Source organism: Eulemur rufifrons, chromosome 16 (genome assembly GCF_041146395.1).
Source record: "Eulemur rufifrons isolate Redbay chromosome 16, OSU_ERuf_1, whole genome shotgun sequence".
Taxonomy (NCBI): Eukaryota; Metazoa; Chordata; class Mammalia; order Primates; family Lemuridae; genus Eulemur; species Eulemur rufifrons.
Window position 1 is genome coordinate 83,481,736 of NC_090998.1, and position 21,991 is coordinate 83,503,726.

The window sequence follows — 21,991 nt, forward strand, 5'->3', positions numbered from 1 at the left end:
GGGGAAAATACCTTTTATATTCCTGGTAACAAGCTCTGCATCTTCCCTGACCCCACCCCAAACCCCAAACCAAGGGAAATAACTCTGCAATGTTTCTGTGAGGAAAAACAAATCTGAAAAGCCATCTTTCTTTCTTTTTTTTTTTCTGGAACATTTTTGAGACGTTGTTTTCTTGTTTTTTGAAGTCCAAGCCCACTACTTCTACTTTTTTTTTGTTTTTTAATGTGAAAGATCTTTCATCCCTGACTCTCTGAACGTCTGGAGGCAGGAAGCCCGGGCCCACGGACGCAGATTTGTTTTCTTCCTAAGAGTGAGAGTTGAATTCCGAGAGGCAGGAGCTCACGGGGCAGGGGAATGCGCGGCCAGGGTCCTTCATTTGTTGACCACCTGCCACCTCTCTGGAGCGGAAGCTCTGGGAGGCAGGGTCCCTGCTGTACTGTGTTCACCGGGCTTGGGGGCTGGCGCCCCCAGCAGTGGCTCAATGGATAAACGAAGGAGGGCTCGTGTGCCAAGGCTGGGTTTGCGTCTGGGGGTCCCGTGAGGAGATGCAGAGGCAGGAGGGCCAGGTGGGCTCTCAGGAGACGCAGGGCCCCAGCAGGAGGGTCCTTGCCCCCACCCCCGGGCTGAAGCTCCCAGGATCTCCCCAGGAAGGTGGGGGACTGGCTCCCCCAGGCAGCAACCGTTTCCAGCCCCTTCAATGCCTCCTCCGAGAGGGGCTACCTGGGGAATCTCAGGTAGCGCAGCCACCGGGAAAGCGATTCCTGGACTCGAGAGAAGAGCTGTTTGCCAGCGTAGGACGGATCTGCTGATACAGACGCAACTCGCCCCGTGGGAGCTCCCGGCCTTTCTGGGGAGGGTAGAGACACGGTCCATCCTGGACTGCCACACCTCACCTCCAAGGAGCCACCCTGGGCAGGGGTGTGAGTGCCCTCCTGGCACGGCCGGGCTCCTTCTCATTGAGTCACCCGGTCCTGCTGGGCTGTGGGTCCCCAGGGAGTGGGGCAGACACGAGGGCCTGGAGGACAGGCTGGCTCCTGTGGTCACCCTGGCCATGTGCTTCCCATTAGCCGCCCACACCCTGGGGAGGCGGCAGCCGCAGGGCTCGCCCTCACGTGTCTTGGCCTTGTGTCAGCGCTGTCCCTCCACTGTGGCTCAGGAGAAGGCCATGGCGGGAGAGAGCTGAGCGGGCAGCGGGGTGTGTGTGGGGCTGTCATGGTGGGGGGAGGACGGAGGCCTCTGAGGCCAGAGGGGTGTTTTCAGGGAAAGCAGTGGAGGGCCACGGAGTGTGGGGGCAGGGAGGGGAGGTGAAGAGGGTCCTGGGACCACCAGGGACACGGGGGAGTCACAGCGGAGAGAGGGGCTTATGGGCCTGGGAGAGGCATGGCCTGCGGGAAGGTCATGAGAGAGATTCTGGGACACAGATCCCCTGCCAGCCTCTCCGTTACTTCCCTCCACCTTTGCCTCCAGTCGCACCCTGCGCACCTGTGTCCCCTCAGCACCCTGCCTTAGTTTATCACCCTTCTTCCCTGCCAGCCTGCAAACCCCATGTCTGTCATGTGAGGGCTGCACCCCCAGAGCCACACCCATGCCTGCCCATGGAGCCCCTAAGTTCATGTTTGTTGAGTGAACAAGTGATGGAGTCTCTGCATGGTGACCAGGGAGATGTGCCCACTTTACACACTTGGACACTGAGGAAATGGAAGAGGCCCAATGGGACAGAATCCTGCTGACCCCTGGCCAGATGCTCTTCCCCTACCCTCAGGCCTGCAGGTTGGGGAAAGTTGCTAAACCCCATGCCCTGAGCTCTCGCCACTGGGCAGGAAGACTTTCAAGACAGCCTGGGGTGGGGATGAGGAGGCTGTGGGGAGGAGCCTCCAGAAGCTGCACACTGAGGCCTGGGCCGCGTGTGCCCAGGCCGGGAGCCGGGACAGAGCTGACCATGCTGGGGCCCGTGCCTGCATTCCCTCCGTCCCACACGCCTGCCGGCCGTGCCAGCCCAGAGCGCCTGCTGCTGCGCCCCTCACCTCGATGATGTAATCTCTGCCGTCCTTGCTGTGGACGGCCTTGACCGCACAGATGTCCAGGCCGCCGAACATTTCCGAGCAGCTGTCTACCCACAGCCTGTACCTGCAGGGACAGACAGATGGATGGTGAGCAGGGAGTGCGGGCAGAGGGAGCCGGGAAGGGGGCACAGAGGGGGAGAGGGGGAGACACACACAGAAAAACAGGCAGAGAGAGACAGCGACACACGTGCCCAGACAGAGATGGAGACAGAGACAGAGATGTGACAAGAGAGACAGAGGGAGACAGAGAGGCAGTGGGGGGAAGGGAGGCAGGGACATAGAGGGACGGTGGCAGAGAGGCCCAGAGAAAGAACGTGAGAGAACCGGACAGAGGAAGGAGGAGGGAGAGAAGGAAGGGGACCCCCCACCCCCAGGACCCTGCTGGCTCCTCAGCCGTGGGGATCGTGTCCACCCATCGGAGCCATCCCGGACCCAGCCGCCCCTGCGGCCCTTTCCCTTGGGAAAGCTGCTCGAAGGGCTCCCGAAATCCCTCCCAGCCTGTCCCCCAGTCCCAGAGCCCCACCAGACCAGAGCTGGTGGGGGACAAAGGGCGCATTCTCCCCAAGCCCCAGGCGGCAGGCAGGGGAGCCTGGCAGGCTGCTCCCGCCTGGCCCCAGGGCCTGGCCCTCTGGACCTGCTGCTTTTGTTCCCTTTCCAGCCACTCGAGCTGCAAGGCCAGTTTGCTTTGCTGGGGACAGATCTCAAGGCTGGACTTTGACCCTGCAACAAGAGGGTGGTTGTATCTGGAGAAATCTTCCCGGCTTGCACTTGGCTTCTCTTGTGGGCTGGATTTGGGAGTCACAGGGGACTTTGTGTCAGTGTTCTTGCTTCTTCCCCCACTCTCCAGGGTCACACGGGGCACTTGGGCTCTCAGATCTCTTTGTGTCTCTGAGCCATAAGGCCTGGGATAAAGATGGATCACAGCTGAAGTGCTTTTAGAATTCTCTCATCATATCCACTAATGCCCACTGCGCCCCAGAGAGGGAGAGTGGCTTGCCCACGTCACACAGCAAGGCAGTTGTAGAGCCAGGATTACCCAGATCTCCCGGCTCCTGGTCCAGTGGTCTCATCCAGCTGTAGCGAGGAGCACGTGAGATCACAGATGTAAAGGGAAGAATGAAAACTCACACCCATTGAGCGCCCACTATGTGCGGGGTGGGGGGCGGGGATTGGGATCATTCTTTCTGATCCCACCACAACTCTTATCAAGAAAGTTTTAACCCATTTTGCTGATGAAGAAACAGAGGCTCTATGAGATTCATAAATGAACATGCGGCTTCTAAACCCAGATCCTTTGCAATTCCGGAATCCGAGCAGGGTCCCTGCCTCTCATTCTGAATGCATCCCGCCTATCTCTCCTCACTCAGCATGGGAGACCAGGACCTGAATTCTTGCTCTTAATTCCTCAATAATTTGGGGGAGCCTCTCCCTCTTGCAGGCTCAGTTTCCCTATCTGTAAAATGGGAAGGCCTAGATCTGATTCTGGTTGTACATCAGAATCACCAGGAGAGTTAAACAAACACACAAATAGCCAGATTTAGGGGCTCCACTCTGTGTTAGAATAATTTCTGTCATTTTTTTAAAGCATCCCATGTGATTCTGATATGTAGCCACATTTGGGGACAATCTTTGGTCCCTGGAGCTGTAAGAGTCCTCTGGACTCTCTGACCGATCACAGGGTCCCTGTTTTAGGCACCAGGGCTGATTTGTGGGGCACCGTGTGCTCAGGGAGAGCTGTGTCCTGAGACACACTCATAAATCAGGTTTCTTCTCAATGGAAGGGGGAAGTCTGGGCCCAAGCCCAGAAGCAATTGGTTTCCGGAGGCTATTTTTAAACGATGAACTTCGGGGTCACCTGCTGGCTGTACCCCACGGGGCACAGGCACCCCAAGGTCCAGGAATGGGCCACAGTGTGGGAAAGGCTGGAGGATGTGGGGTCCTGCTCCCTGCAGCCAGGTGGGACTAGCACCAACCAAGCCACATCATTGGTTGTGCCCAGGAGTCAGGCTACCTGGCAGGCAGGTGAGCCAGGTGGAGGGAGGGGTCTGTTCATGGGTCCACATATGGACTTTGCTGCTGTGGGGATGGGACTGAGGAGCTCTGTCCAGGCCCTCGAGTCCTGGCCATGGCTGCAAAAAGGAAAGTGAATTCCAGGCCCGGGCAGACTCACTCCCTGGTAGGTTCCTGCAGGGATGGTCCATGTGGCCTGGGACTGAGCAGAGCCAGGGAGACGGTGGTGCTGGGGACATCCGTGAGCAGCTCACGTTTGGGAAAGGCCATGGAGAAGAGGGCCATGACTGTCCCATGAACGCCCCTGGGAGGAGGGTGTGACCAACTCAGGCTGTATGATTCAGCTGTGTCGGGTCGAGAGCACCATCTCTGTGACACTGCCTAGCACAGGTGGGTTCCAGGTTGGCGGTAGCAGCTGCCGGAGTCAAGGCGAAGGGAAGGTATTCCTGCCTGCCTCCAGCTGTGGCTGGAGAAGCTACTGCACCTCCGTCTCTCATTCAGTCCCTACAACTGCACTCTGACTTGGGTGACATTGCCTTCATCATGCATGAAGAAGTTCCTAACTGTTAATTAACATACCAAGGTCACACTCAGTGTGTGTTGCTGCAGGGGGTGGTCCCACTCCACTCTGCAGAGGTGGAGACCTGACACAGGCCTAGCCAACCACAGCATTGCAGCTTCCTGGGCCATAGTGATTGGTTCAGGGATGGTCATGTGACCTAAGCCAGGCCAATCAGTAAGTACGGCTCAATTCCGGGCTTTGGTTGAAATGGTTGGGAAAGAGATATTTTCTTTCTGCTGGCGCCATGAGATTGGAAGCCTGGAGCCTCCCTGGGCCACCATTTGAGACAGCCTCCTCTAATGACACCAACATAGAAAAAAGCTGAACCAGGGTGGGTAGAGAAGGAGTCCTAAAGCCTTACCTGCCCCTGTACCTCTGGAGTTTTCAGTGACACGAGCCAGTGAATCCCTGCTTTTTGCACAAACCAGTTTGATGTGTGTTGTGACACTTGCAACTGATACAGAGTTCTTAGAGAAAGGAAGGGAATCTTTTCATCCTTTCGTGCTCAGTACAACATGGCATGCAGTAGGTTACTCAATAAATGTTTACTCAACAGAACTTTCTGGCTCCAAAGCCCATGCTCTGTCCGCTATTATTGCATGCATGCAGGTAGAGGTCACTGGGCACGCAGGCAAGAAGGCATGTGTGTGGCTGGCCCTGAGACCAGGTGACTCAGCCTTTTTTTCAAGGGAGGCCGACACACAGCAGTGGCTAAAGGGGGAGAGACCTGAGGGACCTGCAACCAGAGTGCACCACCGAAACCTGCATGATTCGTGGGAAGTCAGCCTCTCCCTATTCGTACTGAGATGGAAGTAAGTCAGAGAGGAGTGGACTCTCCAGCACCCCTGCTTCCCTAATGAGGGTGCTTCCTTGCAGCTGTCAGAGCACAGAGACTGGCGAGGGCTCCCTGCTCTCTTCAAAGCAGCCGGGCAGGACCGGAAAGACCACTGGACTTGGACTTGGAGTCAAGACATCAGGGTTATACTCTGAGCTCTGTCATTAATCAGCTCTGTGACCCCAGACAAATCACTTCCCCTCTCTGAACTTTCTTCTCCCATCTGTAAAATGGGATTATTTTAATTTAATACCTACCTGTGGATTATTGTGGGCAATAAGGGCAATCATGCCTAGAAAAGTGCTCTGGACACAGGGTGAGGTGGACTTCTTTGCAGGGCTCCTTGTTGCTTTCCTCCCTCAGCTCTCACCATGGGGAGTGCCCCTCCCTATGTCTCCTTTGTCTCTTACCTCTCTGTCATGGCCACCTGCTCCAGCATGGCAGATCCTGTATTGGCCTTCCAGTTGCCAGAGATGGAGGTTCTCCTGTAACAGAACAAATAACACACTGAGGGCATTAAAGGCTTCTGTCACTGATCCGTGTTCCTTCTTTGCTTTGACTGTTAGGAGGCTCTGATTCAAATATCTGGCTCACATTATGGCATGTATTCTTAGGTACGTACATTGACCTCAGCTATATTTTCCTGTTTATTTCCCTTCATGCTGAGTTTATTTCCCTTCCTGCTGATTGTCTTATTTATTTGTTGGATCTTATGTATTGTTTTCTAAGCCACCTTTGAAATTTAAAGATTAAATGTTAAAAATGCCTATATTATTAAATGAAATCTCCCAGACCTTGGCCTTCTGTTTTTGAGAACTAGGGCAACATAGCCCTCAGTGGTTCTGGAATTTTTAAGGCCCCCAAATGTAGGAAAAATGATCCTTAGAGAGAAGTGTTTACTTTTCCATGGTGAAGAACAAGAAAGCCTTCTGGTATCTTTCTGCCCCACCACCCTTCTCTGTTCCAGCGGCAACTGACCTCCCTTCTAGAGCTCCGCTGCCCACGGCTCTTTCCCTGTGATGGCCTCCACGTGCATCCTTCCCTTTGCCTCATACAGCCTTTGTCTCCACCGTTGCCTCCCTAAGTCCTACTCACCTTTTAGGTTTCACCTGCAGTATGACTCCCTGACAGCCCGCCTTCCCCAACAGGAGTAGGCGCCCTGCACTACACCTGGCGGTAAAGTTCAGCAGTTTAATGCTCCTCTCACCTGTAAGGACTTCCTCAGTGTTCTCCCTTCCCTGATGTCGGGAAACTCAGGGTAGGGCCATGTCTGACTTCATCCCCTGTACACCCAGTGTCCAGTGGGACCTGGCATGTAATGGGTGCCCAGTGTCTACCTCCTGGGCGGGGACTGTGCATGTTGGGGGAAAGTCCAGACAAACTATCCCCAGTGGCACATCTGGACTCAGCAAAGACTGAATGAGTTTAAGCAAAGTGGTGGAGGCAAAGCTATTTGTCTTAAGGTCAAGGGAAGGCATGTGGTTGAGGTCAAAGGGTGAACTGGGGAGAGAAATTCACACAAAAATATGTTCGTCTAAAAGAGAAAATCAAATGTCTAAATGCTGAGAACAGATGGTGGCCATTCAGAGCCATAATGACTAAGGGACGCAGCACCACTGAGAAGCTCCATGTCAGTTCGGTCTAGTTCGGTTCAGCTCAACTCAATTCAATTCAATTGGGCAAACTCTCGCAGGGCCACCCTAGATCCTGGGTACTGCACTAGTCCGAGTGTGCAGAGATGACCCTTGCTCAGGCTGCTCACCACCCAGAAGGGCGGACTAGCCTGAAACCAGACTGCAGGCATGGTAGCACTAGCAGTAGACATGAGGAGTGACGAGCTCTGGGAAGCAAAGGAGAAACCGGAGTCACATAATGTGACCCCAGAAGGAAGCCACTGAGATGTGCCTTGGAGGACGGTCAGATTTGGTATAGTGGGTTCTGTATTATGGTTAGAGAAGGTAAGAACTGACTTGAGTCAGACAGATGTGAGTTTGAATCTTGGTTCCAGCATTTTCTAGCTATATTACCCATGGGGAACATCTCTTGAGTCTTTATTTCCTCATTGGTAAATGGGAATAATTATAGTACCATCCTTACCGGGTATCGTATGGATTAAAGGAAATATTCCCGTGGTAAATGGGAATAATTATAGTACCATCCTTACCAGGTATCGTATGGATTAAAGGAAATATTCCCGTAAATCTCTGAGCACAATTGGTGCTACTATTATTTGCAGTAAGTGGAGGCAAGGAAAGAAAGCGTTCCAAGGGCAGAAGCAGCAGGAACACAAACCAGATTGCTTTGCTTCCAAGAGAATCGTGATAGTGAAAGCTGATATTTAATGAGTGCTGTCTGTGTCCGAGACATGGGTCTGAGGGTTTTGTAAGTGTTAGCTGATTTTAGCCTGATTTGAGACAGGCATTATTGTTATTATTATAATTCCCACTTAGTGGCAGAAGCCACCCAACCATGTCTTACAAACTCCATGCTCTTAAACATGACTCTCCATGTCAGACCCCATCGAGCCCATCATGGGCGTGGGGAAAGGGATTGGCCATTCCATATATAATGGAGCCACTGGACTGTAGGATGGAATGTAGACTGTGACAAAAGTATCTACCTATGTTATAAATCATCTTAGTCTGTTTGGACTGCTATAACAAAATACCACAGACTAGGGGGCTTAAACACAACAGAAATTTATTTCTCACAGTTCTGGATGCTGGGAAGTCCAAGATCAAGGTTCTGGCAGATTCAGTGTCTGGTGAGGGCCTACTTTCTGGTTCATAGAGGGTGCCTTCTTGCTGTGTCCTCACATGGTGGAAGGGACAAGGGAGCTCTCTGGGGCCTCTTTTATGAGAGCACGAATCCCATTCATGAGGACTCCACCCTCATAATCTAATCCCCTCCCAAAGGCTCCACCTCCTAATACCACCATCTTGAGGGTTAGGATTTCAATATATGCATTTCTGGGGGACACAAACATTCAGACCATAGCACAAGTGTAGGACATAACCTCATCAAAGGGGATGGGGGAAAATGTGCTGACCTAACAAACTCTGGACATGAGTGGAGATTGTGTGACGAAACACAAAGGGATGGCACAGAAGCACTGTGCTGTAGTTGGTAAAGTTGTTTCCCAGGGCTACGGTTAACAGTTCTGAAACTGTGCACACACACCAAGATGGAACAGGTAAGTAAATGGATGGTGGATGGGGGAGCCAGATTTTCCTCTGTTGGAGTGGGAGGCTGTAGTTTAGCAACCAGGGAAGGCTGGAATGAACCACGTGGTACTGAGACATCAATATGAGTCTGTTTGGCTTCATATAGAAATGGATTGAGATATATATACACATAGAAATAATTGTGGCTATATGTGTACATGTGGGTAAGGATATACATATATATTTCCTTGATGTGTCTGCCAGGACCAAGTAAGAATGGCACCCCAGTAGTAACAAGCACAATGTCCTGAGTGCAGGGCAGGGAGGAGGTGGAATGGTTGGGGACATTCTACAATGAGGTCAGACACAAAACCCCTCCCTTGGATGTGGGCCAACCCAGGGTCCAGGAAACTCCGTAACTAATGACAAACTGGAGCTGTCAGGCCAGAGAGCTCAGCATAAAGAATGCAGCAATGAGGTAATCCTCAAGAAAAGAAACTGGGACAAGGTGTTGTCAATGTCAAGTGGAACTTGAACAATGAAGGGAGGAGGGAAATGATATCACGATGGACGGTGGGGGCCCCAGGAATGCACTGGAATGGGCCGTAACTCAGAGGGGCAGGGAGGAGGCGATCTTATCCCCACGGGGGCATCTGAGAGTAGTGACAGGTCCGGTGGGCTCCTGGGAGGAAGAGGGTGATTGATAAGACGGGCAGAGCTGTTCCTTGAGGACTGGCTCCATCCCTTTCCTGGGAATATTTCCTTCTAGGTCAACTGCCTGCATGTCCTGCAGCTTCTCAGGCAACGGCAGAGTACAGCAGTTGCAACAGAGACCGTACGGCCCATCAAGCCTAAACTTACCACCTGGTATTACAGAAAAAGTTTGCGGACCCCTGGCTGAGGCAACGTGGGTAGTGCAGAAGGAACCAGAGGCCATACACACATGGATGTGCATGGCTGTGATCAACAGAACTTTATCTACAGAAACAGAGGCAGCTTGGTTTGGCCTGTGGCTGCGGTTTGCCAACCCTGTCCTAGAACACAAGCTGCCCCACACAGAGAGACCTTCCCACTGTCCAGGGGAAACCACTGCAGTCCTCACACGGGGAGCCATGCACACAGTCGGTGCTCCCTAAATACCTGGCAACCAGGCAACCGGTGGTCCTCTGGGGTCTCATCATTTCAAGTGGGACCAACAACAACAACATTCCCAAGGGAGAGACAGAGAGGCCTTGGAGCAGATAAGACCCCTCCAAACAGCAAGACCGTTCACCTCTTCCAGAACTCCCACTCGTCCTTACAACCCAGCCCCAGTGTAATCCGTCCTGTGCTGAACCGCCTCTAGGGTGAAGGTGGGCCTTTTCCCCCCTTCCTTGCATTCACTCCCTTTCCTTTAGATGCAGCGCCTCTGTTTCCACCGAGGAGTGAGCCTGTCCACCTTGCATGCCTTCCTAGTGGGACTCTCCACACTGGTTTCTGCCCTTCTCGAACCAGTAAGCATGTGGCCAAAGTTGGACTAATCAGCACTGTTGCCGTGGAAATTGTGACTCGCGTCACAGTCACCGAGTTAAGCACTGAAAATGGTGAGGGCAGATCCTTTCACCAATGAGGGTGCCATGAAGATTGTTTATCGTTATTTTTGGCTACTCAGATTCCTGGGGCTGCACTGGATCCTAATATTTTTGAAATTGATTATTTAGTGGGGCAGGGAGGAGGTGGTGGTTTCTTTTTTTTTTAAGTTTCTGATCACCATAGTTTTCTGATAACTTCCCTTAAAAAGACCATTAAATTAATCAGATGTGTGTTCTGTTTGTAGCTTCCTGACTGGTCTTGCTGGCTCCAGAGAAATCCCTTTGCAGCCTACAGCCCCAGAGTCGTCTTTTATAAATACAGAGCAGACCATACTACTTCTCTGTTCTGCAGAGAACAGAAGAAAATCCAAATCCAAATCCTCTCAGCAAGGCATTCAAAGCTCTCCTTGCTTTGTACCCAAATTTCTCTTTTGGTCTTGACTGCTAAGACACACATCCTGTGCATACTTGCAGTTTCCCCAAACGTGCCAAGCGCCTTTCTTTCTCTGGGGGACACAGCCCCTGTTTGGGTAGACAGATACCTAGCCTGGGGTAGGCCGTGACAGAACATCCGAGAAGGGCAGTAAGGAGGCAGAAAGGGAGAATAACGATGCGCCGAGGGAGGTCACAGCCCTTGGGTGGAGGAGAGAGCAGCCGGACATGCGTCTCTACTCTCCGTCCCTCCCACCCCTGCCCCGGGGACTCACATGTAAGCCTTGTAATTGGATCCGATTTTCTGGATGCGGATGTCGTACTTGGAGTCGATGAAGGCCTCAGTGGTGGCGTAGGTTTTGGCCATGGCCACCACGCTGGTGATGTCCTGGTAGTCATGCTGGTTTTCCACTTTGATCTGTGTGGGAGGAAGAGGGGGTGAGTGCTACCCACTCAGCTTCACAGCCTACCCCGTGCCAGGACCGCGTGCTTCACATGCAGAGACGGATACTCCTGGGAAGGTCACCTGCTAGCTGCAGAGACAGACACAGAACAAATCACTCCCCTGCACACCCGCACTAGGCACGGAAGAGGAAGGGAGCACTTCCACTCGGGTAGTGGAGAAACGTGTATAGATAAGATGAGCTCGGCTCTGAGCAGGGTTTGGAGGAATGAATGGGGTCTGCGGATGGAGCGAGCAGTGGGCAGCTCTCTGGAGAGGGGGGCGGCTGCTCAGGGCCAGGCCGAGGCCCCATGCGGTGGGGGCCGGGCAGGTGGTGCAGAAACAGATCATGGACGGACACAACAGCTCTGGGAAGGGGCTAGGAGTTCAGCCTGAATGTTCTGGAAAGCCACTGCAAGAGGGAGAGGAGTTTAAATAAGAAAGTGACTTAATTCAGGTTTTAGGAAAATCACTCGAGCAGTTGTGTAGAGGATTGAATGGAGGCTGTGGTGTGGGATACGGAGAGGCCAGTTAGCGAGAACGGAGTATGTGTGTGTGTGAGTATATCGTGTGCATGTGTTGGTGTGTGCATGCAGGTGTGTGTGTGTGGTGTGTAGTGTGTGGTGTGTTTGCCTGTGTTTAATGTGTATGTTGTGTATGTGGTATATTTTTTGTGTGTTTATGTGGTGTTATGTGTGTGTGGTATGTTTTTTGTGTTGGTGTGGTATGTGTGTGTGGTGTGTGTGGTATGTACTTGTGTGGTGTGTATGTGTGTAGCGTGTGGTATATGTGTGGTGCGTTAGCTGTGTGTGCCGCGCTGTGTGTTGCACGTGTGGTATGTAGTGTGTGGTGCTTGTGTGTGCATGCGGGCTGTGTGTGCGTGTGCATGCGTGCGCTGGAGAACCCGGCTTTGCTAGGCCAAAGGCCTGGGGGAGAAAGTTGCACTGTTTACTGAGCTGAGGCCAGGAACATGGGGTGGTGTCCTGGGGTTGGGGAGAGGTCACAGGAGATCTTCCAAGACCAAGTGCAGGGACGAGGCCAAGGCTCTGTGACAGTGATTTCGAGATGGAGCAGAGGCTGACTCCAGCTGCCGTGGACGGCTGGGCCAGCTGCTCTCTCCCGCTGGCCGTGGGGGCCCTGCTTGTTCAGAAGTGGCTCCCCTCCCCTGTCACCCTTGCCCAGACAGCAGAGGAGTTCTGATGCTGGCCCAGAGGCGGGCAGAGCCCAGATCCCTCGGAGGGACCGGCGCTGGGCGGTCCGTGTGGGAGGGTGGGAAGGGTGGGGTTGGTCCTGGGGCCGCACCCTCCCGGTTCTCACGTCCTGTGACCTCCCTCACAGCCTTCTCCCATCTGTCCTTCATGCCTCAGCACTGACGACGTCCTCCGTCCACGATGATGCCCACGCATTTGTATCCACGGCACCGCTGACAAAAGGTCTTCACTGTTCTCTGTGGGACCCCAAACAGGGCCGTGAGCAGGGAGGCTGGGCATTAGTGCCGTCTTTTAATGGCTGTGGAACCTGAAACTTGTCCAAGGCCACAAAGCAGCTGAGCGCAGAGCTGGGGATGCAGCTCTGGGGCCCCAAGGTACAGCTTTTCCGGGAAGCCCTCAGGGTACCTCCAGGTGCCTGCCTGTGGTTCTTCGTTCGCGGACACAAACAGCAACCTGGAGAGGGGCTTGGCAAGCTGCCCCTCTTCTCAGCTCTCTGCGAGCCCCAGCCTCTCAGTGAGGACTCTGAGTTTCACCTTGCAGAGAAAATGACGCTGACCCTGCGAGAGAGAGTTCTCTATGTCCCATCCCTTTGCAAACCCCCCAGATTTCCACTTTGTCCTCCCAGCTTCAGTGGCCGCAGTGCGCCTCCTCCCTGTGCTCTAGGTCTGCTAAGGCTCTGACCACTGGCTGTCACCACTTCCTTTAGCAATAGGACCCCTAAATTTTAGGGAAACCCGCTCTCCTCAGCTAGAGATTCCTACAGCCTCCTGTACAGGTAGATGTGACCAAGTCTCCAAGTTCTGGCCAATGCAATGTGAGTAGACGTGATGTGAGAAACCTCTGGGGGGATGCCCTGAAGAAGAAGGGAATCTTTCCCTTTTCCTTCTTCCCTCTAGCTGGGATGTGGACACGATGGTGTGAGCAGGAGCAGCCATCTTGGGCCATGAAATAGGAGCCACAGGTTGAGGATGGCTTAGTCTAGAGAGATGGAGGGGACCTGGATCCCGCACACTGCAGAGCCCCCGTCAGCCCTTGACTATATGCTCAGACTCTTACGTGAGAGAAAGAAACCTTAATCTTGCTTAAGCCACTGTTACCTGGGTCTTTGTTATTGCAGCCTAACTGTATTTCTGCTATGTATTTTTAGTCTCTTGCTTTTCATTGATTCTTTATCTTTTGGAGTAACACGATCAAGGATCCACCATTCTTCTCAAAATGTTCCTGCTTTTCAGAAGCTCAGTCACTTGCCACCCTCTTTGTCTACATCCTCATTTCCCACCCCCACCCAAGCCCACACTCTTCAGGTTTTCTCCCCACCATCCCACGGAAGCTGATTTGGCAGAGGTTCCCCCTTGTCCTCCTCCCTGGGGAAGCTCACAGAGTTCCTCGGGTCCCCGTCCTGCCCTGGCACTCTGCAGCGTCTGAAACTGGTATGGTTTTGAAATTTGGTTTCCAGACCACTCTTCTATTTCAGCTCTTTCCCTTTCTTTCTGGAAACTTCTTCACAGTCTATTGCCTCCTCTTCCTCCAGTGCCCCTTTGATAGTCTTGGGGTTTCACCCTCAGCCAACATTTGGGGTAACGTGGAGGGGGCTAGAGTTACCAAAATGAAAGAATGAGGTGAGAGCTTGCAGGGACAGCTTGTCTGATTCACAGTGCTGTCCCTGGTGGCTTTGGAAAGAACCAGAAGTTCTGCTGCACCTTGGTTTTCCAGACAGCACAGGCCCCGGCATCATTCTCCTCTCTTTCTACAGCCATGATGCACTCTGATATGGGGGGCACAGGACCACCCAGAATGAACTTTACACCCCCCGCCCCCTGGCATCTTTGGATGGTGATGTGACCATGTTTTGGCCAAAGGATGTGAGCAGAAGGGGGTGTGGGCTTCCAGGCCACAGTGTTAAAGGGAAGGAGGGGGCTTCACGGTCAAGGATCCACCACTGGATCTCGGCGGGTGTCAGCTCAGACCCGCACCCACTTTCCCCCGCCCTCTTCCCACTGGCTGGAACGTGGCCAAGCACAACACAGCGGGGACAGATGATCAACAGGGCGGAAGGAGCCTGAGTCCTCGAAACCGAGGTGGTTCCGTACCAGCCCTGGGCTGCTTCTGCCTAGACCGCTAGGCGAGAAAGCAAGTTCTAGCTTGCTTAAGCCATCTTAAGTCTTTGTCATGGCAGCTGAACTTTATCCCAATGATTATGCAACGCTGAAGTACATTTTTGTTGAATGCCTCGTACATTCTTTCGCAGGGTAGACAGAAGAGAGCGAAGAGAGACAGTGTAGACCTGGTGGTTTAGGTAAGCAGCAGTGAGCCCGGCCTCCCTCGGGAACACTCCTCCCCCACCCCAGTGGGGCGGTTTGGGACGAGGGGCCATCCCACCTTCTCCAACAGCGAGCACGTCACCCAGGCCCCCCTCACACGGGCCCTTTCAAAGCCTCGAGAGAGGCCCTGGCCAAATGTTCTAACAACTTTATGTTCTTTTCCTTACAGAGGACTCTCAGGTTCCATAACTCCCGGGCTGCATGAAACCCAGCTCCTCTCCTGGATTGACGGTGTCTGTCCCTGTTAGACTGTGAGCTTCTCCAGGACAGACGGTGAGTCTTGTTCCCAGTGTGGCACTGCTGCCTGGCACACTGTGGATGCCCAACACCTGTTTGCCAGATTGAGTCTAAGGAGGCCGGGGGAGGACCTGCGTGGAACTTGGGAGGGCAGCAGGGAAATGGAAGAGAAAATCAGGGAGCTCAGAAACAGGCAAAGAAACTATGTTTCAGGAAACGTCTTTTACAAGGCGAATGGGCTGGCTGCTGCACTGTCAGAGGTTTCCGCTTCCATCACGAGTCCCTGGGAACCTGACGAAGCCTGGGACCCCGAGAAGGGGGCAGGTGGTCTGGAGCCCGGGTGGGTGGGCGCTGGAGGGGACTCTGGGCCGGTCCTCGGGCCGGAGAGGGCGGTGGGGTGAGAGGGCAGGGGAGGCGGCGCGAGGGTGGGAACGGCGGCCGGCCTGGGCAGGGAGTCTTGGCACTCTGCTTTATTTACTGGCTGAACCCCCTCCAAGGGCTCACAGAGACAAGCTGAAAACAGGAAGTCCCGAATGAGCTGTGATCCAAGATGACCCATGTGCTGCCCAGGAGCTGCGACGGGGCCCGTGAACGCGCTGACCCCAAGACTCAGACCCACACCCACCCGTCTCCCGCGTCCTCTTCCCTGCTCTCCAGTGGCCTCCCCTCTCCTCTCCTCTCCCTCCTTCCTCCCTCTCTCTCACTCCTTCTCTCTTATCCTTTTCCTCTTGGTTTTAATGCCATCTGCCTCCCTCTGTGTCTCTTCCTCCATTTTTCCCCAGTTGCTTCTTTCTTCTCTTGTCTGTCTCTCCTCTCCCTCTCATCTCCTTCTCGCCCTCTCTCCTTCTGTTCCCCTGACCCTTTCTCCTCCTACTTCCTTTTGTTCTGCATCCTTCCCCCTCTGCCTCTCCTTCCCCTCACAGTGTCCTCACTTCTCACCCCCTCTCCCTCCTGCGTCCTGAGCCGCTGTGCCTTCCCCGTGTGGTCCCGCACACCTGCGCTCTGCCCTGAGCCCGAGCAGGGAGGGCGAGTGGAAACAGAGGCGGAGAAGCCCGACAGAGGGGTCGGGATACAGTTCAGAATCTGCCGAATGGGATGCTCAGAGGCCTCCTATTCCCAATTCCAACCTGGGATGGGAACGCCAGCTACATCCTTGGTAGACCGTGCACTATTTGCTTGAATATCTCTGGTAACAGAGAGCTCACTACTGGGCAAGGCAGCTCACTTTTCTTTAGGGAGTCTCCAACTTGTTCTACTGTATATCACACTGAGAATGAATGAGTGGTCCCAGTTATCCCATGGGGTAAATCTTAGCCTGCTGCCTTGTGTCTTCTCTTCATCCACTTGAAGAGAGCCACACAGGTGTGCTCCTTAATGCAATCCTAATATAAGCGGGTTCTAGACCCTTGAGTATCTTGAAATGCTCTCATTTGACAATCTCTTAAACTATGCGGTGCCCAGAATGATGCAACATACTTTAGGTGTGGTTTTACCAGCAGAGATCAGAAAAGACTTGTCTCCTCCTTCTATCCATAATACATCCAGCTTATTCCTGCCTCAGGGCCTTTGCACTTGCTATTCCTTGCCCACATGGCTCATGGCTCACACCCTCACTTCATCCAGACCTCTCCTCCAGCATCAAGGATCCACCTCTCCTTCTCAGAGCTGTCTTCCTGACCACCACATGTGAGGTCACCCCTCCCACCCAGCTGTCCTCACCCACGTCACCCTGCTTTATTTTTCCCCATAGCACCTCCACCACCATCTACACCACTATTTCTTTGGTTGCTGTCTTCCTTCCCTGCCATTCCAAGAATGTAAGTGCTGCAAGGGTATGGCTGTATTTTAAGCACCTATAATAGTACTCAGGGAAGAACAGGTAGTCAATAAATTTGTTCAATGATTGAATAAAATATACCTATGTATTTATAGATATGTATCGAGTGCGATCATATCCAGATAATTACTGAGTGTTTCTTCCAGATACTGTGCTGGAGGCTGGGGATACAGCAGGGAACACGAGATTTATAATTCTTACCCGAATCGAGTTTTGAGCCTATTAATTATCTTGCTTCTTTTACTGCAGCTTAGTACAATGTTAGCTTTTCCAGGGTCCATGTGGAGCTCGTCCAGGTCATTTTTAAACACAAGACCCTGATAATCCACAGCTCCCAGAGGAGGACAGTACATGGTCAGCTCTCATGTTTTCATCTGTCTTTCTGCCTTCCAACATCGGTCCTGTCATCTGACCTGTTGACGACCCCTCTCAGCGCTGTGTCACTCATGATTTTGGAGGGCTCGTCCTGTGTCTGGTTCCAGCTGTTTGACCTTACTACGTTACTGCTCTGAGCTTCAGTTTCCTTATCTGTTAAATGTGATAACAATTACCTTGAGGATTGTTATGATTTTTAAAAGAAATTATAACGAATGTCAAAGGACCGGTCTAGTGTAGCGTCTAGCTCCTACTAGGTATTTAGCAAAAGTCGGTTTTCTTTAGTCGGATAATTGTTGAGATTCTTTGCGGACATTGAGCCATACATCAACACTTTTTTTTACACAATTATTCATCCAGCTACAAGTCTATCTCTTCTATAATCCTCCAACTTCCATATCTCTTCTGTGGTCTGTGGAGTATCACAAGGCTTATTCAGCTCATTGCAGAGGTTCTGGAACATATTAGATGTTTTAAAAATATTTATGGGCTAAACAAATGACTGGGCCAAGTGGCCATTCATCTGAGGATTAGATGATGATTAGATTCACTCATTCATTCATTCACTTTCCATTCTATAATGATTGAGCTTTTGCCAGGTGCCAGACACTGGGCCACATGTTGGGGACCCAAAATGAGATTTTAAAGTATTTATATTTTTATGCTACTTGTTCTAGGAAGGATTTGTGGTAAATTTCAAAGGCACATACTGTACAACATGATACTTAAAGTTGGGCAACAGCAATTTTACTTACTAAAATCCATCCTAAAGGTACAGCAACAGAAATATGAAATGGCATGTACCCAAGGCTATTGATTGCATGGCTATTTATTGCGTATCTATTTGTAAAAGAAAATTTTCTGTCCATACTTAGGCTATATTCTACACTCTCAGAGGCTTATAGCTTTCATCAGAAACCTTGGAGGACCAGATGAAGTCAGAGATCCTGCAGAAGTGGCCAGGTGGCCTGGAGCTGTGGATGAAGCTGGAAGGGTGTTGGGCGGTCCTCTGGCCAGAAAGGGCATTTGGGATAACAAGGCATGCAGGGCCATGCAGGGCAGGCTGCTACCAGGGCGGTGCACTGACTGCTGGTCTGCACGTCTGTCAGCAGGGGACAGGCTGCATCCGTGGCGGTCTATGCACACAGTGGAATACTCCGCAGCCGTGAGAAGGGGATGAGGAGGGGCTCTGTCCACTACTGCAGGGTGATGTATATACTGCTATGGAGTGAAAGAAGCAAGGTGCAGAATAGTGAGCCTAACATGCAATCGTCTGTTAAGGAATTTTTTGGGGGGAATGTATGTATTTGCTTGCAAAATGTAATGAAGGGATAAAACAAAAACAAAGGAGAATGGTTATCTACAGCAAGGAGAGAAGAGGGAGGTGACAGGGATGGAAGTTAGATCTCTCTGTATGTACCCTGCTTTTAGAATTGTGACTTTGGAACCATGCAAATGTGGTTATATAACAAAACAAATCAAGTTGACAAAAAAATTTCCTGAAAATAGAAAACAAAATAGAGTGACTCAGTCTAGCGATGTATCAAGCTGGTGGCTTAAACATACAGAGCAGGATGATTGCAAGTGACTTGGTGGCAGAATGCTGAGCCAGTGAATCTCTGTGCTATTCCAGTTGCTTAGATGAATTAATTTTTACTGTCGCCTACAACTCATGGTATCATAATATACTTACTTGACTGTCCTTCCCATTAGAATTTATATTCTTAACAGCCTGATCAATAATTGGCACATAGTACATGTTCTGTAAATATTTATTTAACCATATTAAAAAACCCCAACACAACAGTAACTATACATCCCTAGTGGCAAGTAGCCAAAGAATTTTTAAAAACTGCTAGGAAATATAAAATTCTATTCAGTTTGTTAGTACAATAATGGCTTTGCTATTTTAAAACCATTATACTAGTAATACTGTTATCGTTATTAGGACCCAAGATTTTTATGTATAAAAGAGACACAATTTTAAATCAAAGAAATTAAGTAAAAACTTAGTAATCTAAAATTTACATTCAAAATATCAGTATGAATTTATGATGTATTTTTCTCTTAAAAATGTATGCGTATTTTCTCCCGTGTCCACCAAAAAGGCAATGACCAACAAAATAGCAATGAACATATTTAGCACTCATTGTGGTCTCTAAAAGCCATTATTTTACTGAAAGGCCACCAGGGCTCCTCGGGGGAAGGACTGATTCCAGGTTTGGGGCAGGAAATGCAGAAGACGAGCTTAGAACATCTCATCATGCTAGAAAGAGAAAAGCCATCACGTCAAGAGGACACATAAATCAACCTGAAGGGATCCCATTAGGCCGAGATGGGGTAATTTGAGTATCAGTAAGAATAATGATTTCGATGGATTGAAATATATCAAATTGTTAATAATCAGTGACAAAATGCCATTGGTCATCTTTGGGGGAGGCTTATACACTATCTCATTACTCTGAAAAATGAGTAAATAAACAGATGAAGAAATGTTCTTTTTTGATGAATTCCAGCTGATAAATGCAGGAGTAAGAGAATTACTACATTATCCTTCTGCAACCTCTAATGCAGTAACAGATTGAGGCAACGGTGATCAATGCCAAAGCCACGGGGACAGGCTGATGGGGGACTTGATAATGTGCGGATCAGGCAGACGACACTTGAACTCACAGATCAGTCTTAACATCTCTAAAGAGAAACCCACAAACATGACTGCGGCTTCAGATACGTGGGAGAGAAGCACACCCCCCCCCCCCCACCTAAGGGAAGTATCTTGCCAAAACCCACAACCTGAATCCGATGAAATCTCTGCATCTAACTTCTAGTTTACAGGAAATGCAGGTGCTAAAAGAACGCCATGGAGCTGAATTTAGAACGCACAAAATTCTAAAGGAAAATGACCTCCCTCTCACTAAAGAAATGACAAGGGGGAAAAAAAAACCAGAGGGAAGGGAACTGTTACAGATCAAAAGAGACTTATGCCATATTAACCATGTGAATATGGAGGCCTTGTCTGGATACAATGAGAACAAATCAATTAACAGGGGGTTATTGAACACTGAGCATATATTAGGCCATATTAAAGAATTATTATTAAGTTTTTAGGTGTAATAATGATATTTGGCTACATTAAAGAAAAAAGAAGATTTTATGTGTTAGAAACACATACCGAAATGTTTGTGGGGTGAAATGATGTAATAGTTGGGATTTGCTTTAAAATATTCCAGTGATCCACAGAGACAGGGAGTCGAGGAGCGGTTGCAAGGACGGAGGGGACGGGGCTTGGGCAGTGACTGCTAGTGGGTACGGGGTGATGAAAATGTCTCCGAATTATATAGGGTGATGGTTCCATTTTGTAAATATACTAAAAAACCCACCGAATTATGCACTTCAGAAGGGTGAATTTTGTAGTTTGGGAATCAGATCTCATATTTAAAAAAAATGAAAGAAGTATCCAGTGGTGTTGAGAGGAAGTGCGGAGGTGTGTGTGTGAAACAAACTGACCATCAACGGATAATGGCTGAAGTTGAGCAACTGGAACAGGGGGTTCCAGTTCACCATTTGCTCTCCTTTGGTGTATATTTGAAAATTTCCATAATAAAAGGTTAAAAACAAGCAGGGCCAAAAGAGGAAGACAAATAAGGGTGAGGACATAAAATTGTACTTAGAATGAGGTTAAAAGTGCACATGGTAATGTCTGGCCAGGGGCGTGACTATTGAAGAAAAGGAAACTTTGGTCAGTAACAGGATTCAGTCTCCCTAAGAGGAAAAGGAACTTGGTGCCTAGGAGAATTATGACCATTCTTGTAATAAAACTGTATGACTTTCTCCCGAGCTCCTCCTACGGAGGACACTGTGACATGGAACAAATGTCAGCCTCAGCAGTGCTCTCTGATCCCTGGATACTTGTTATAATATCCCTTGGTGTAGGCTCCTGTCTTAGCCTGCTTGGGCTGCCATAGCACAGTGCCGTAGACCGGGTGGCTTAAACCATGGACATTTATGTCTCACAGTTCTGGAGGCTGGAAAGTCAGGGTGCTGGCATGGTCGGGCTCCGGGCAGGGCTCTCCCCCTGGCTCGAAAGTGGCTTCCTTCTTCCTGTGTCCTCATGTGGCAAAGAGAGAGTGTGACAAGCTCTCTGATGTTCCTTCTTATAAGGACACTCATCCCATCATGAGGCCCCCCGCCCCACCGTGACCCCATCTAACACTAATTACCTCCCATAAACCCCATCTCCAAATACCATCACATTGGGGTTAGGGCTTTAACACATGAATTTTGAGGGGATACAATTCAGTCTCTAGCATCTCATGTTCTCTCCTCAGAGCATGATTCAAAGAAAGCAGTTTGCAGATGGCCAATAAAATGCAATCCAGTGATCACTTTGATCCATTTTTTATCAAGTTTATTTTTTATTTGGAAAAATAATATACATACGTGGCAAAAAAGGTCAAAGATATAAGAAGGAAATCTGGGGAAAAATAAATCTCTGTCTTATTCTAAACTCCAATTCTCCTGATGATAAGATTTCTTTGTTCTTTTTTGGAACTATCCTCTGAATATAATAATGTCGGGGGAGTGTGCTGTGACAGAGACTGTTATGGCCGAGACCTGGTGGACTCACACATGTGGATGGAAGGTCAAGATGCTGGAGATTAGGGAAGAGTATTGAAATGACGATTTCTTTGGAAAAAGTTGTGCCAGCCTAATCTGCACTGCTGATGAGTCTGCTATGAGGTTCTGTGGGGCATCCAGAGAGCTGAGGCTCAGTGGACGGCGGGTGACGCCTCCCACGACACCTGCAGGTGTGCATCCCAGCCTTCGGGGTGGGTCTGCAGCCCAGAGTTTGTCCCAGGCTCAGAATGCAAGTACTTCCCGTGGATTGCAGCGGGCTGTGTGGGAGAAAGGCCAGCTTTGAGCCACTTAAA

General features: G+C 50.6%; 1 protein-coding gene across 2 annotated transcripts in view; it reads right to left on the minus strand.

Annotated features, from left to right (window-relative positions):
- Positions 1 to 21,991, minus strand: part of SYN3 (synapsin III) — a 377,990-nt gene that overhangs the window by 12,904 nt on the left and 343,095 nt on the right. For both annotated transcript variants that reach the window (XM_069490347.1, XM_069490346.1), the window contains exons 7-9: positions 10,913 to 11,055; positions 5,881 to 5,955; positions 2,025 to 2,127 (exon numbers count right to left, since the gene is read on the minus strand). In XM_069490347.1, the coding sequence (XP_069346448.1) occupies positions 2,025 to 2,127; positions 5,881 to 5,955; positions 10,913 to 11,055 (321 nt within the window). The remainder of the gene's footprint in view (positions 1 to 2,024; positions 2,128 to 5,880; positions 5,956 to 10,912; positions 11,056 to 21,991) is intronic.